At 52.9% G+C, this 15,960-nt stretch overlaps 1 protein-coding gene across 2 annotated transcripts; it reads right to left on the bottom strand.

The window, feature by feature from the left end:
- Positions 1–3,296: 3,296 nt before the first annotated feature.
- Positions 3,297–15,467, bottom strand: CX3CL1 (C-X3-C motif chemokine ligand 1). Of its 2 annotated transcripts, XM_069552820.1 has the most exons (3): positions 15,108–15,421; positions 8,739–8,859; positions 3,297–6,437 (listed from the first exon to the last, which is right to left on the bottom strand). In XM_069552820.1, exons 1-3 carry the CDS (start codon positions 15,175–15,177, stop codon positions 5,267–5,269), a joined length of 1,362 nt encoding a protein of 453 aa, XP_069408921.1. In that variant the 5' UTR covers positions 15,178–15,421; the 3' UTR covers positions 3,297–5,266. The 2 variants fall into 2 exon arrangements, with proteins under 2 accessions (XP_069408921.1, XP_069408919.1); XM_069552818.1 differs by lacking the exon at positions 8,739–8,859 and having other exon boundaries at positions 15,108–15,467.
- Positions 15,468–15,960: the final 493 nt, after the last annotated feature.

The following is a 15,960-nucleotide window of genomic DNA, read 5'->3' as shown; positions in this document are numbered from 1 at the left end:
AGAGGGCTGCCGGTAGCTGTCGCCCAAAGGACCCTGCAAGCCTAGGTGGGGTGGAGGTAGGCTGGCCTGGTTCGGAGGGCTCTAAAACTCTGGCTAGGTGCCAAATCCCCTAGTTTGGAAGGCAGGGCAAGGCGGGGAGGGAAAGAGAGGAGAGGAACGAGGGAGGAACGAGGGAGGAAAGAGGCAACGGCTTGAAAGGGCAGACTCTCAGCAGGACTGAAGTGGGGCTCAGGAGTCTCTACTTTTGACAATCTGTGGCTGACAATTTTAGAAACGGTGGTTAAGATTCAAGTCCTGGAGAAAGACTTCACGTTCCAGCTCTGCTGCTTACAGTCTGTTTGACCTGAAGCAGGTCCCGTGAACTTTGAAAACCTTACTCTCCTCATCTGCAAGTGGAAGCCCTGGTACATAAAGAATTTAGTGTATTGCCTGGCATGTGGTAAACATTAAATAAACAACGGCTATTTTAATAACAACAATAATATCGTTATTATTATAATATGATATTCTAATAATATTATGACATAATGATATTCATTGGACGGACTGATGCTGAAGCTCTAGTACTTTGGCTACCTGATGTGAAGAGCCAACTCACTGGAAAAGACCCTGATGCTGGGAAAGATTGAGGGCAGGAGGAGAAGGGGAAAACAGAGGATGAGATGGTTAGATAGCATCATAGACTCAGTGGACATGAATTTGAGCAAACTCCAGGAGATAGAGGAGGACAGGAGGAGTACATGAGTACTGGCATGCTGCAGTACCTGGGGTCGCAAAGAACTGGACACGACTTATCGACTGAACAGCAGCAGTGATAATAATATAAATAATAATATTATATTACTAGTAATAGTATATTATATCTCAGAACCCTGATCACTCTATCAAAGCTTTCAGAGGCCTCAGGTGGCTCAGATGGTAAAGAATCCACCTGCAAAGTGGGAGACCTGGGTTCGATCCCTGGGTTGTGAAGATCCCTGGAGAAGCGAACGGCTACCAGCTCCAGTATTCTGGCCTCAAGAATCCCATGGATTATACAGCCCATGGGGTCGCAACGAGTCGGACATGACCGAGTCTTCACTTTCAGGTCTCTATCAAACTCTGCACTAATTACGGGGAATCACTTTAGCTAAAGTTGAGCTCCACAGCCGAAAAAGAAAAATCAGACCCCAAATCCCTAGGGAGTTGATCTGGACTGAAGGAGAATAAATATTTCTTTTGCTCTCCATTTTCTTCTGGAACATGAAGAGCTTAACCTTATCTGAGAATGTGATGAAAAATCAGGGACAAATATTTTCATTTCAAAGACACTGCTGGTGTTGCATGTTGCTGAAAGGGTGGTGTTCACATGTTGAGGGGATATGACTTTGCCTCCAGCTCCTTCCTGGGTGTGGGAGCGCGCAAAAGCCCGACTGGACTTGGAGTGGAACAGGAAAGCTATTGTGTGCTGCTAAGGGGAGTACTAGAATTTGCAGGGACTTCCCTGGTAGTCCAATAGTTAGGACTCTGGGCTCCCACAGCAGGGGTCATGGGTCCTATCCTGTGTCTGGGAAGTAAGATCCCAAAAGTTGAGTGGTGAGGCAGCAATCTCAGATTCTTGCAGAAACTTCAAAGCCAAATGTCTGTGGGGCTCGGCAGGTGGTGCAATGAGGGAAGCTGCACGTAAGAAAAATTAAGGGGCCATCATATGCTGTCTTTCCTGGTCCCACTTTTGATGAAGACTTGGGCTCAGAGAAAAATATCCTCTCTATGAGAAAAACAAGAGAAGGGTGATGATAATGGCAATTGACATGGCCATTGGAATCTGGAGCACCACGAAGTGGAAGGGGTGGTAGAGAACCCAGGATTGTCACCCTGGCCTGCTCCATTTCAAGGGGCAGCCAAGGCTCAGGCCCTACCCACTGTCATCTTGGGGGCGATAGCACACAGTGGGGCTGAGACCTTCCGAATCACTTGAGAGAACCTAGAAAAGTGGGCTGGTGTGTGTAATTTCCTGTTTCTTAAGTGTTGCCTCTAATTTAAAAAAAAAAAATCCATGTAGACATCAAACCTAAAATGCCTTTAATGCAAAACATTCTGATATTTAATAAACTACTAGTAGAGAACAAATGATCTGTCAGTTAAACTGTGAAAAGTCGTTGACTGTAAGACATATCTCGATTCCAAAGGTATTACAATGTGAAAAAAGAAACGTGTATCTAAAAATCCATGGAATCATTTGTTCATTCACTTAGTCGTGTCCAAATCTTTGAGACCCCATGGACTGCAGCATGCCAGGCTTCCCTGTCCTTCATTGTCGCCTGGAGTCTGCCCAAACTCATGTCCGCTGAGTGGGTGATGCCACCCAACCATCTTGTTCTCCTTCTCCTCCTGCCAGCATCCGGGTCTTTTCGAATGAGTTGGTTCTTTGCATCAGGTGGCCAAAGTATTGGAACTTCAGCTCCAGCATCAGTCCTCCCCGTGAATATTCAGGACTGATGCAATACTCTGTAATAAGCTGGACTTGGCCTTTGGCAATTTGCGCAGTTTCCAGTCTACACAACCGTACAGAGCCGCTCGTGATGCCACCTTGGGCACTGGCGGTTCACACTTGAGTCACACCTCTGAGTACCCAAGTCCCTTGAGAAGTAATCCCTCTTTGATCTTTATCTGGACCAGCAGTGAGTTGAGGCTGTAAAGAGGAAAATGTGGCCCCGTTTGCTCCCACGGGTCACTAGATCCCTAATGCTGATACCAAGGCCCTCCAGGCGGTGGCTTAGTAGGCCTGGGCAGTGTGAGGGGCAGGGTGGGGGACTTCTTAAGGGAATCTAATTCCTGCCAGGGATGGAAGCTGCTGGAAATCGCCCACCTGGTTTTTTTTTAAATCTTAAAAACATTTTTAAATTTTTTATAGTGGAGTAGAGTTATTAACAATATTGTGTTAATTTCATGTGTAGAGTGAAGTCTCACCTGATTTTACGAATGCCCAATGTCACATACTTGGGCAGAGCAGAACTAGGCTAGAGGCTCAGCCGTCCTCACTCCTGTTCCCAGGGCCCCTTCTCCTGCTGCCCCTCTGCCCCAGGCATCTCCAATGCCTCCACAGAGAGTCTTTTGTTTATTTGGGCCACACTGCCCTGCCGCATGCAGGACCCCAGGGCCAGGGATCGAACCAGCGTTGTCTGCAGCAGAAGCACAGAGTCGTATCCACTGGTGCACCGGAGAAGTCCCAATTCCCCAGAGAGTCTTGGCTCCTCCTTTGTTCCATCTTCCCAGAGGCCCCGATTGCTGAGTCTGACCCAGGAAAAACAACTATATTGGACCCACAAAACTTTTCAATTTTATTAGTAAAATATAAAATGGCACAGACATTGGCAATAGGGTTGGAAAAGCAAAATGATCAACCAACTCCTTCCAAAGCCCTCTCCAAATTGTCTTTATCCCTGTCCTTCTCCAGAGGACCTCACAAAGTCTGTGGAAGGGGGACCGTTGTCCCCAGCCGCATTATCACAGGTGGGAGCCCCATCACAGGAGCCCCATCCCTTGAAGGTTCCCCATCAAGAAGAACCCAAAAAGTGCATTCAGATCTGCTGTCCTCCTCTCTGAGGTCAGAGTGCCCCCAACCCGAGCCAGACCCTCACGGGCATCGAGGAGGGCCAGGCAGACAGGGAAAGCTGGCTTCCCTCTCTCTGGACCAGAGCCGCCTGTGCACTCTCTCAGCATCTATCTGCAAAGGAGCATGCCACTTGTACACATGGAAGAGCCTGGCCCGTGGGAGGCTCCTCTAGTGGAGTGCAAAGAACACTTTCAGAGACCATCAGAGGGAGGTGGGGAGCTGCCACCAGAGACCCTGAAGGGTGGGACTTGCAGGTCCAGCTCTGATGGTGGGGTGCTGGCCAGTCCAGAGAGCCTTCAGCCCCATCCAGTCCTGCCCAAGCCTCCAGTGCCTAAAAGGGAACCTCTGACGTCATGCCCACAACTTCCCCTCCCCTGCCCATCTCTCCCCACAGGACAGAGTCCCTTTCAGAAGTAAACACGGGAACCTCAGGTTTCCATGGTGGACTCTGATCTTATGGAAATTCCTGGCCCTGCCTGTGGTGGGGGCGAAGGGGAGGCAGGAAGAACTCAGAGTGCAGAGGACAGTGTTTTCAAGGAGTGAGAGGTGGAAGAGGAAACCAGGCAGCAGAAAAGAAAGAGAAAACGCTGGACCCTCAGAAAGAAGTGGAGGAAAGGGCGTGGCTACTGCCTGCGGCTGCTCCTTGGCTCCTTTCTGGGAGCCTGCAGGCCCCTGCTCCTCCTACAGCCTGTCACTTGTGACCTGGTAGGCTGTCACAAGTCGTGGAGGGGTGGGTGGGGGCAGGACCTCCTGGTCACAGCATCCATGGATGTGCCTGTCTCATCGATGGTTGAGAGCATCTCTACTGCTGAAGGTTGAGAAGCTGTATCCAGGGTCTGCAGAAAGGGGTCTCTGGATCAACTAGTGATGCCTGACAGGGATAGCCATTATTGCCACATATCTACCATCCCTCTTCCCTTTCACAGATGAGACACCAGGGGGATGAATGTCTTGATGGACGGGTGAGGGCCTGGGACCAAACTCCCAGCCTTCACATTCATAGTCAATGTTCCTTCACAGGTGCGGGGGTGGGGGGTGGGGGTGGAATCCAAGCCAGCAGACTTCTTCATCTCTCATTCCCAAAATACCTGCCCAAGGGCAGAACCTTCGCTGGGAGCAGTCCCAGGAAACACCACACTAACTTCATGCAAGAAAAGACAGGTCCCCGCCTGGGGCATGGGGTCTCTGTACAGGGCCCATGGAAAACTAGCACCGCAGGTGGCCGGGGTGGCTGGCGACCGCAGCGGGACCAACAGACGTGACGAGGTCTGGGGGAGTGGGCAGGGGAGGCCTGACCGAGGCTCGTTTGCGAAATGGGATGCCCGCGGTAACACAGGGGAAGTGGCTTAAAGGGGCCGGGCATTCAGGAAATAGTTGTTCACAGAGGCTGGCATGGTATCTAAGGGACCCTCTAACCAGCCAACAGCAGAGGGGCGTTTTTTGTCTTGGGACATTGGAGTGAGCTGGGGAGGCCACCTGCTCTGTCCACAGTAGGTCACGAATGGTCAAGCGTGGCCTCCAGGCGCTGGGAGCAGACCCACCCAGATGGCCTCTCCTCCTTGCTCCAACCATCCCAGCTTGGGCCAGGCTCTTGGGTGAGGGAAAGTGTGAGGATGGGGGACCCCGGGCCGCTGAGTTGAATGACTGGACGGACGCAGGCAGGAGGGGATCTCACACTGGCACCAGGACATACGAGTTACTGCCACAGCTCCGGGGGACATAGCAGATCCCTTCCACCACATCCCCCACCATCTTGCGGGGGCAGCTCTGCAGTCTCTGGTAGGCAAACATGCCCACCCCCAGGCAGAAGAGGAGACCGAGGAAGGCCAACAGCCCTACGGCCTGCCTTCGCGTGGCCACCTGGGAGTCAGGCACGGACGTCATAAGGATGCCCATACTCTGGGGGCCTGCGGTGGTGAGAACGGGCTCCTTGGCCTTGGGGAGCTCCTCAGTCTCGGGGGCCCAGCTGCCCGAGGCCAGTGCATCCATGCTGGGGGTCCCTTCAGAGGCTATAGTGACCTCAAAGACTCTGGACACAGTGGCCAACCCCAGGAAGGCCTCCGTGTGAGCTGAAGAGGGACTTGTTTCTTTGGACCCTAGAGAGTTCTTTGATGAGTCCTGTACCTTGATTCCCACAGTTAGGCTTCCAGGCCCACTGCTGTCCTTTAAGACAGCGTGGGAAAGAGTCAGGGCCTGGTGGGAGGGGACCGGGGAGGAGGGGACCAGGGAGGAGAGGGCCTGGGTGGAGGAGACCGGGGTGGGGAGGGTCTGGGTGGAGGGGGTCTGGGTGGAGGGGGCCTGGGTGGAGGGGGCCTGGGTGGAGGGGACCGGGGTGGGGAGGGTCTGGGTGGAGGGGGCCTGGGTGGAGGGGACTGGGGTGGGGAGGGTCTGGGTGGAGGGGACCAGGGTGGAGGCGGCCTCAGAGGCTTTCCCCTCAGTCCAGAGGCCTGCCTCAGGTTGGTCGGCAGCAGAACTCTGCCAAGACGTGGTGGTGGTGATGGCAGCCTTGTTGATAAGCTCAGTTTTCTGAGTCCCTCCATCTGGAGCTTTTGAAGTGGAGGAGGACCTGGTCCCCATGGAACCAGCCACTCCTGGCGAAGTCCCCAAGGCACTCTCTGCCCCTAGACCACTGCTTTCGCCTGTGAAGTTCACCTCTGAGGCAGCAGACCAGTACATCTCTCTGGCGCCCAGGGGGGTCCTGGGCTCACCCTCACCGATTTGCCTCTCGAATGTGCCGCTCTTTTGAGTCACAGCAGCCTTCTGGTCTAGTTGCTTCATGGCTTTCTGGACCCATTCCTCCTTTGGGTCAGCACAGAATGATTTACCCTTCACAGTCTTCAGGCTGCAAGGAAGGAAGACAAGGGAGCCAGTGATGCTTAGATGCCACATGGAGCAGGAACGTCACACAAAATCTCTGCAGGTGAGCCGACCTGGCTGGAAACCAAGTCCCCACCACTTACTAGCTATGAGCTGTGAGCTTCTTAACCAAGGCAGCTCAGCTCACAGAACTTCTGTGCTCTCACTTGAGAACTGGAAAGAGTCCTGTCTTCTGCAGGGTGACCAACCATCCCAGAAAAACTGGGACTGAAGGGGTCTTTTGGTGAAAATTTCGGCAAACCAGGACAAGTTGGTCACCCGCTTCTGTGTTATTGTAAAAAAATTTTAAAGATGTAAAGCACCTGGTTCAGAGTGCATGAATGAGAATTCAGTTGCTCAGCCATGTCCAACTCTGTGCGACCCCATGGACTGATATGTACCAGGCTCCTCTGCCCATGGAATTTTCCAGGCAAGCATACTGGAGTGGATTGCCATTTCCTACTCCAGGGGATCTTCCTGACCAGAAAGATAATAAAAATGTAAGTCATAATGTCATGAACGTGAAGATGGGGGCTCTTCGCTGTGAGCTTTCTGATTGGGAGATATCCCAGGTGTTCTCTGCCACGAGGTGTGTGACTGGCAAGCTCGGTGGTGAAAAGACTCAATGTCATAACCTCCTCTTCCTCCTCTCCTTCAGTTGAAGGCTGACCTCTGGACCTCTCTCCTCTCCTAGAGTGTATCCTCAGGCTACAAGGGCCCCTAGGGTGCCACAACTCTCTATATGGTGGCCCTGATGGGACCCTCAAAGTGAAATGTGAGTGAAAGTGTTAGTTGCTCAGTCATGTCTGACTCTTTGTGACCCCATGCACTGTAACCTGCCAGGATCCTCTGTCCATGGAACTCTCCAGGAAAGAATACTGGAGTGGGTCGCCATTCCTTTCTCCAGGGGATCTTCCCAACCCAGGGATCAAACCCAGGTCTCCTGGAGTGCAGGCAGATTCTTTACCATCTGAGCCATCAGGGATGCTCAAAGCATACTGGAGTGGGTGGCCATTCCTTTCTTCAGGACCCTGAGTTCCATCCAAATCTTGAGCTTCCTTTGAAGCCTGCGTGTGGCTTAGTACCAAGACCACAGCTCAGAGCTGGCTACTCCACCCCTGCTCCACACCCTGGCCTGTGCTCCCCATCTGAGAAATTTTGTCTCGTTAAACTTTATACCCTTTCTGCAAAATGGCTACTATATACATCCCCATTTTACAGATTAAAAAACTGAGGCTTAGAGGGGTAATATAAATGTGCCTGTCTCCAATATGTTAGGAAGCCAGAGAGGTCCAGAAAGCGAGCATGACCCTGAAGGACCCACAGGCGCAGTGCTGCCCCAGTGCCGTCATCCCCTCTCTGGAGCATCCCACTTCCCCTTCGCCTACGAAAGAGAAGCAAACATGTAGGGCAGCGTGGGGGAAGTGAGGTTTGACGGGTGAGCAGAGGTCAGGCTGTAGCGCACTTGCCCTCTTAGTAATCAGTGGGAGGAAGTACAATTTTCTTTAGTGGGCCCCTGCTTCTAACAGGCTGTTTCCTGTTGCCAGGAGTCAGGGTCTGGCTGAGACTGCTTTAGGACCCAAAGGTCAGTCCTGGGGAAAGGCCTGAGGGCTGAGCAACTGGGCAGTACCCAAGAGGGACCCCAAATGAGCAAGCAGCCAAGATGGCCAGGAGTCCCAACACCCAGAGGGGAAGCTGGCTTGGCTTGACGCCTCCCAGAAGTCTGAAGTCTGAGAGGGATTCTGTTTCCTTATCTGTTCAATGGAGATAATAATCTTGGCCTCTCCTATTGTCAGCAGCTTCCAGGCACACTGCCAAGAGTTTTAGTTTCACTATCTCCTTTCATTCTCCTCAAAACTACCCATTTTAACAGATAAGGAAACCAGAGCCCAGGGAGTAGATAAGATCACTGGGGCCACCCACACTGTAAGTGGTAAAGGCAGCGTTCACACCAGATCTGCTGGCATCTAGAGGCTGCACTTTCAGAACACCATGTTTTCCTCTCCCATGAAACCCAGCAGGTGCCAGTGCTGCATAAAACACTCTTTGGCCCAGTAGGAATTACCAGCCCGGGTGGCTTCTCCAGGCCATTCAGGAATGCCACGGCTCACGTTTGCTCAGGGCGCGGATATTAAGGTCAGAGAGAAGGGCAGCAGGTCAGGAGCAAGAGGAACACTTGCTGAAAGCCCTTGGCCAGGAGCCCAGTTTGGGGTGACAGGATGTGGACATGGATTAGCAGAGATCAGGGGCCTGAAAGGAATGCAGAGGCCGAGAGGGCAGTACCTACATGACAGCTCCATCACTGCAGGACTCCCGATTTCGTTGGTAGCCGACTAGACGAGACACGGGAATCTTCTGGGTCATTTTGTTGCAGGAGAAGTTACACTTGTTCACACCGTGTTGCTGTCCTGACCCCACAGAGGCCCCCAGTCAGCCGGACTGTCTGTGGACATCTGGCTTCCCAGCCCCATGCCAGCTTGTCCCAGACGCACCCTCCTAGCCAGAACCAATGCCCCACACCCTTGACCTCAGCCCCCTGTCCCCGGCCAAACCTCTCTAGGCCTCAGTTTCCTACCTGTAAAATAGGGACAGCAATAGAATCTACCTCACAAGTTTGTTGTAAGGATGGAGGAAAATGAATTCTTATAAAGCTCTTATTATCCGGCACATATTGTTTAATTTTAAAATTCAGTTGCTGGAGTGGGTTCACCAGGGGAGAGGAGTGTGAAACTGACAAGGATATACCTGAGGTTACACAGCCAGCAAGTGACGGAACAGGCTTTCCTGCCAGGCCTGGCTCCCGGCCCTTCTGGACCCGTGACTCACCCGCTGCCATTCCCCCCAACATGCTCTTACTCTAGTAAGTCACCTGCTCAACTCTCACCCCCTCGCATCGGGATCCCATCCCTCCATCTCAGCCTGATCCATTTCCACAGCCTCTGAGACACCCCTAGATCTCTGTCCATTCACATCCCATGTGTATTCCCTGTATAGATAATGGTCACCGGCAACTACCGTAATGACACATATATATGCCCAGACCAAAAAAAAAACCAAAAAAAACACATAAAGGCATACATGCCACCAGGCCGAAGTAGCAGATAACAAAAAATTTAAATATATAACGATAACCACCTTCTAAGCAGTGTGCTGAGTAGACAATCCTTTGTTCTGCATTAAGAGTCAGGATGAGGGTTTCCCTGGTGGCTCAGTGGTAAAGAATCCACCTGCCAATGCAGAAGTCACGGGTTCAATCCCTGATCTGGGAAGATCCCAGATACTGTGGAGCAACTAAGCCTGTGCAGTAAAACTGTTGAGCCTATGCTCTACAGCTGGGGAGCCACAACTATTGAGTCTGAGTGCCCTCTGGCCTGTGCTCAGCAACAAGAGAAGCCACCGAAATGAGAAGCTGAGCACCACAAGAGAGTAGCCCCTGATCGCCTCAACTAGAGAAAGCAGAGTGCAGCAAAGAAGACCCAGCACAGCCAAAAAGTGAATACAGAAGTAAATAAATTGTCTATAAAAAGAGCCAGGATGAACTGGGAAGCAGCTCCAGAGAGGAACCAAATGGGCTGTTTGGATTCCCAAGACAAGGTGGGGGGGCAGGAGTAGGGAGGAGGGATAGAGATGGGGTTGTGCATGGGGTGGGGGCAGAATGGGATAGACAGGACCTTAAGGTGGCTGGGTCCCACATGGAGCCAGACAGAAACCCCAGGACAGAATGGCAGTGACTCGACAGACAGTTGAGAACCCAGATGTTTTATATAAACATTCAAAGTGGGTTGCACTGCCTCTCTACCTTCCCTTACAATTTCCAGCAAAATTTGCTCTACTTGGTATAAGTTCGAGAGGGGCAGGCCAAAAAATGAAGAGCTTGAGTTTCCGATCAGAGTCAAGGTCATTTGCAGCCGAAGCAAGACCTCAGAGGGTTTTGAAAAATCTAGAGGTTAGGACTTCCAGGGCAGTGGAGCCAAAAGAACAAACTTATTTTATTTCTGCAGAGCTTGGCAGGTCCCCAGTGATCCCTGGGGTTCCACCAGAACACACATCGCTCTTGCACAAAAACTTAATGCACGTGGACACAGAAACCAAATAAGATCCGCCTTCCCAAATACAGGCGTGCACGCACACCTTCTAAAACCTGCTGCCCCTTCTCTCATCACGCCCCCTGCCTCAGCTCACCCTGCCTTGTGGGGAGTAGGGGGAGTCAGGGCTTGCAAGGTCAGGGCCAGGCCATCGGGGGCGTCACTAGTAGCCCCCGAGGTGGGCAGGGGGGCTCCCCGCAGCTGGTCCTTGAATCACCAGCTGCCCTTTCTCTCTGAGGAACCAGGATGTGAAAGTTTCCTTGCTGCCTAGTCACCCTATTTTCCCCGCAGTGGGACCTCAGGATGACTCAGCAGCCTCCCCAGGTCCTGCTGAGCAGAGTCAACAGTCAGTCCTCTGGACTAGAGTGGCAGGTGACTTCCGGGGGGAAACCCCAGAAAAATGGTGCCCCTGATGACCTGGAGCCAGGGGGAGGCTGCCCAGTGGGCAGGAGGGACAAACTAGGGAAGCTCAGTGCCCTCTTCTGACTGCATCCACTATGCCCACCTCTGGGACTTAATGAGCCACAAAGGCAGCCTGTCTCACAGTCCCCACCCTCTGCCCCAGTGCCTGATGGCCTTGGCCGGGCTCTCTTCTCGCTTTTGCCTGGGAAGGTGGTGTAACTAACTGAGCGGGCTTTCCTTCTAGGAACTGAAGTTTTCTGTTCTGTAGCTGGGGATAATGTCTCAACCAGCCAGTCGTCTGCTAACTGTCGTGTGAATGCAGGACAGGGACCTTGAATGTCTTGGTGTCACGTGTTTCTCATCATCAAGCATAAGGTGGATATAAATATTCATCGAATGAAATAAAGTCTCAGTCTACTTATCCCTCCACCCACCTCCCTACCTGTCTATCCATCCATCCGTTTATCTGCCCCCTCTTGTCAATCTGCTACCCATTCCCTGCCACCCACCTGTCTACCTCCCACCCACCCCTACTCACTCCAGTCCATCAATCCACCCGTGCCCCACTCACCTACCTACCACCTGTCCACCTAGGCACCCTCCACCCCCTTCATCTACCCATCCCTCCATCTCTCTCCAGCCCACTCACACATGCTTCATCCATCCATCCACTCCCTGATTTGGCCAACATCTATTTGAGTTACTTTTGAGTATCTACAAAGACCCAGGCCCTCTTGTCCTTAACTCTGAACTCTTTCTCCCAGAGGTGCTGATGCTGAGCTCGGAGAGAGTACCTCAATCCCAATAAATGCTATCAGGTCACCATGTTCACTTGGTCAGCCAACAAATACTGACTTGCCTCTAGCCAGGCCCTGTGCGGAGCAGAGGGATGAAGAAGCCTCATCTCAGCCTCAGACGTCTCTCAACCTGATGGACGGCTAAGGCAGAACCACAGAGTATCAGAACCTTTCTTAGTAGACCACCTATGGTGTATTGGACCCTAGCTCAGCCCACACACATCTGCTGTCATTAATTCCTGCAAAAAGATTACTTTCATCCTCATTTTAAAGATGTGGAAGCTGAGAATCAGAGAGGTTTAATGACTCGCCCAAGGCCACACAGCTGCTCAGTGGCAGATCTGGTTTTCCTCCCAGCCCCTAAGACAATCCACTATTCTAGGCTGCCTTAAATGCCAAGAAAAAACATCATGTTCCAGAACAGACCTCAGAGTAGCTGCAGTTTACATAAGGGAGAGACCACCTCCAACTACAAGTGATCAGAGGAGGTTTCTTGGAGGAAGTGTACATTAGGCTGGAGCTCAAGGACTGTTCGGAGGGTTATTGGCAGGAAAAGATGGGAATGTTCTGGGTCTCTGGGTTTTTGGGTGATAGACAGAGAGCTTGAACCGTTACTCAGCTGTGTGTCTCAGATGAGTCACTCAGGTTCTCTGAGCCTCCCTTCCCTATAAAATAGACATGATAATAACTGCTTCATGGGATGGTTATGAGAATAAAGCTTTTAAAATATCTGGACCCTTAGAGCAGGGTTTTCTCAACAGCAAACACCACTGACGTTTTGGACCACGTGATTCTTTGCTGTGGAGGCTGTTCCATGTACTGTAGGATGTTTGGCATCACCCCTGGCCTCGATGCACTAGATGCCTGAGTATCTCCCAACCAAAACGTAACAACCAAAAATGCGGCCAGAAATTGCCACACGTCTCCTTGGGCGCCAGCTCTGGCCTGAGGACCATTGCCCTAGAGATACCCACGTGATTCTCCCCTGCCTCCCTCAATGGCCCCTTCTCCCCTGACTCCCTACATAAAATCTCAACATCTTCCACACCACCCTTCGATCCCTGTTTTTTTTAATCACAGCATTTTTTTTTTCCTTCTAACAGACCAAATCCTTTACTTCTTCATTTTGAGTATTATCTGTCTTTTCCAGTTGATATTCAGCAACCCCAAGAGCTGGGATCACTGGCAGTTTTATTCACTGGTGTGGCCCCAGCACCTAGAATTTTACCTGGCACATAATAGGTGCTTATCTACTAAACAAATCAACAAAATGCACAAGGAAGCCACTTTGTACATGTAAAATCCCAACCAACGGGAAATAGAGGAATTTTTAATTTAGATTCGACCCGGGCCTGGACCTGACACTCTCGATTTATCCTCCTCTGCCTTTCCCACCCACCTCTACTGCTAATCAGGGGGGCAGACGACAGCAGCTTAATTCAGTTTTTTTTTTTTTTTTCCCTCTCTCTTGTCAGAGCTTGAGTGGGAGTGAATGCGTCACTGCTCAGGGAGGAAAATTCTCTGTTCTGACTTGTATCTGCAGGTTTGTTATATAAAGCAGAGAAGCCTCCTGCCTGACACAGCCCCGCAAACCCACATTTGGGAACTGACGCAGCCACCCTGCACCAGCCAGGGCGGTAGCCACAAAGTCCCCAGCTCCCCCTCTCTCCTGGCCTCTCCAGCTTGTAGTCCAATCCCTAAGTCCTGTAGGGGCTCCCAGGGGGTCTCTCTGAGCCACACATGACAGCGTGGCTAAGAATTTCCAAGATGAACTTGGCCAAATGCTCAGTTGTAAAGCAGGAGAGACGGAGACTCAGAAAGGTCCGAATAATGGGAATATCTCCCAGCAAAACCAGTGTCCAAGATTAGGGTGGGCACCTGATGGTTTTGAAGCCTCAGGCTCCTGGATAGAGCTTCCAGAGTGCCTCCCACCCAGGATCCCTCCTCCATCCTAGCAGAGAAGACCTCCCCCCAACCCAGCTTAGTAGAAGCGATCCTCCTTTTTCTCCCACTTGCCAAGTGTCCTCAGCCTCACCACGCACATATAGGCGATAGCTATATTTAAAGGTGCAGCAGCTGGGATCAAAGAAGGCAATACCGTACTTAGGGTCACAGCTATGCCCAAGCAACCTCCACCCAACTCCTCATCTTCCAGTCCTCACTGTCCCCATACACCTCAGGGTTCAGGGGTTCAAGCCCAGGAAGCAGGAAGGCCAGTAGCGCTTGGCCTGCACCATCTCCACTCGCCTGCTCTCTGCCCCACTGGTGGCTTTTCCCCAAACAGAGGGACTCGGGGGACAGTGCGCTCCATGGAGGTGTCCCGGAAGCCAGAGACTGGTGCTCATTTTCCCAGACTGGCTGTGTGCCCTAAGGCAGCCTCCTGCCCTCTCTGAGCCTCAGTCTGCCAGATGGCCTGGGTATTCCCAGAGGATAGGGCTGACTCGAAGAGCTCTTGAAGGCAGTGAGCTCCACAGACGCGGCGCGTGCATCCGCGCTCCCTCCTGCACCCACTCTTACCCTCTCCTGTCCTACTTGCTGGCTGTGCATCTTCAGGTCAGCTTCTCAACCTCTTTGGGCCTCCATCCTACTCATGTTGGGTGGGATCGATACATCATGCCCTCCCAGGTCCCAGGCTCCAGAAAGCAAGTGACTGGAGGTGAAAACATTTTCTAAACTGTGCTTTGGAGGAGAAAGACAGCACCCTGTGGGGGGGAAGGGGGATGGGGACAGACATGGGCAGAGGGATTGGGGGCTAGACCAGAGGCACAGTGATGAGCCCAATTCATGAGGTGCAATGACCTTGACCTCCACTGGTCCTGGGTCCCTTCTCCTTGGGAGGCCTTGAAATTGGGCAGGAGAAAGTCCCAACTGTGGCCTGGCTTGGGGCCAAGCCGAGACTACAGGAATCAAGACCGAGGGTTACATATTAACCCCGGAAAGGGGGATGAGCCCACGGTCTGCCAGGGCTCCATCCGAGTGCCCACAGAGAGCCTCCTCAGGCTTCCCACCACCCTCACTCTCCCGGCACCCCACACCTGGCATCGTCTGCTGCCCACACCACCTCCCTGCACTGCCAAGTGGTCGCCACCTTGCTCACTGGACCAGGCAGGGACAGTCTCTGGTGAGAGTAAATTTTTCCAGCCGGAGGGCAGACCACACAACCAGAGAGGTGTCCAGCCGCTTCCCCCGCCCCCCCTCACCCCCACACCCAGCTCCTACTTCCCCCACCCAGCATATATGTCAAGAAGGGGCTGCCAGGGATCTCAGCCTTACCCGGGGAAGGCTCTGGGGGCCCTGATGTCAGGCTTGAGGGGCAGAAGTGGGGCTAGGGGCTCCCCTTACCTCACTCATGCCTGAGTCCACCCCACTCACCGGTTAGCAGCACAACCAAATGGCAGAGGACAGCCAAGCAGGGCAGCCACGAGAGAGGCGGAAGACCCATGGCTGGGGCGGGTGGGGGTCCAGGGGCGCCAGGCAGGCGGCAGGGGCCCTTGTCGAAGCTCAGTGCTTGTCCCCTGGCCGCCTGAGCTCTGCTGCGATTTATAATGGGGCTCCTCTGCCTCCGCCTCCGCCTCCAGCCCCCGCAGGCAGCAGGCAGGCGGTGGGAGGGGAGAGGAAGGGAGCGTGTGCAGCAACTGGATTCCTCAGGATGTTGCCAAGGAACCGAGCGAGCAGCTCCCTGGCTCTGGGTGGTGGGGGGACTGGGCTGGCTCCGCATATGGGGATCTGCCTGGGAGGCTGGACCCGGCCTGTTAGGGTTCAAAGGGCTTCCTCTCCTCCCATCTGCTGAGGCTGCCTTCCTACTGGGACCTGGCACATGTCCTAGGGTCTGAGCCGGGGCCCTAGCTCCTAAGTGGGCCGAAAACAAAAGGACAGAGGACTGGAGAGTCCCGGCGGCAGGCAGGCAAGCCAGGAGGACTCGGGGGTCCCGCCATCTGGGATCTGATAAAGTCTGCCCTGGTCTGGGAGGGAGCTCTCCGATGCCAGGAAGGACCTCTAACCCTTAACCTCTCAACGCCCCAGCACCTGGGGGACCTTGTTCATCAAGGTGTTCCCTGAGGCCAGCATGGAACCTGGCAAACAGCAGGGGCTCAATACAGCAAAAGCCTGCGGAAAGAAAGAGGCAGCCCCACTTCACAGGGGCAGATGGGGAAACTGAAGCCCTGAGAGGGGGCCAAGTCATTCACAGAGAGCATCAGAGAGGAGATCCCACCGCCCCCGCCAC

This window comes from Ovis canadensis, chromosome 14 (assembly GCF_042477335.2).
Source record: "Ovis canadensis isolate MfBH-ARS-UI-01 breed Bighorn chromosome 14, ARS-UI_OviCan_v2, whole genome shotgun sequence".
NCBI classification, from domain to species: domain Eukaryota; kingdom Metazoa; phylum Chordata; class Mammalia; order Artiodactyla; family Bovidae; genus Ovis; species Ovis canadensis.
The sequence above is the reverse complement of the archived record's forward strand: the minus strand, read 5'-3'. Positions and strand labels throughout refer to the sequence as shown.

Excerpts from the sequence above, each read along its gene's own strand:
- CX3CL1 (XM_069552820.1), bottom strand. The coding sequence starts at position 15,177 with ATGGGTCTTCCGCCTCTCTCGTGGCTGCCCTGCTTGGCTGTCCTCTGC. Across the intron at positions 8,860-15,107 it reads TTTGGTTGTGCTGCTAACCG|GACAGCAACACGGTGTGAAC; the intron begins GTGAGTGGGGTG and ends CTGTGGGGTCAG. Across the intron at positions 6,438-8,738 it reads TGCAGTGATGGAGCTGTCAT|CCTGAAGACTGTGAAGGGTA; the intron begins GTAGGTACTGCC and ends CCTTCCTTGCAG.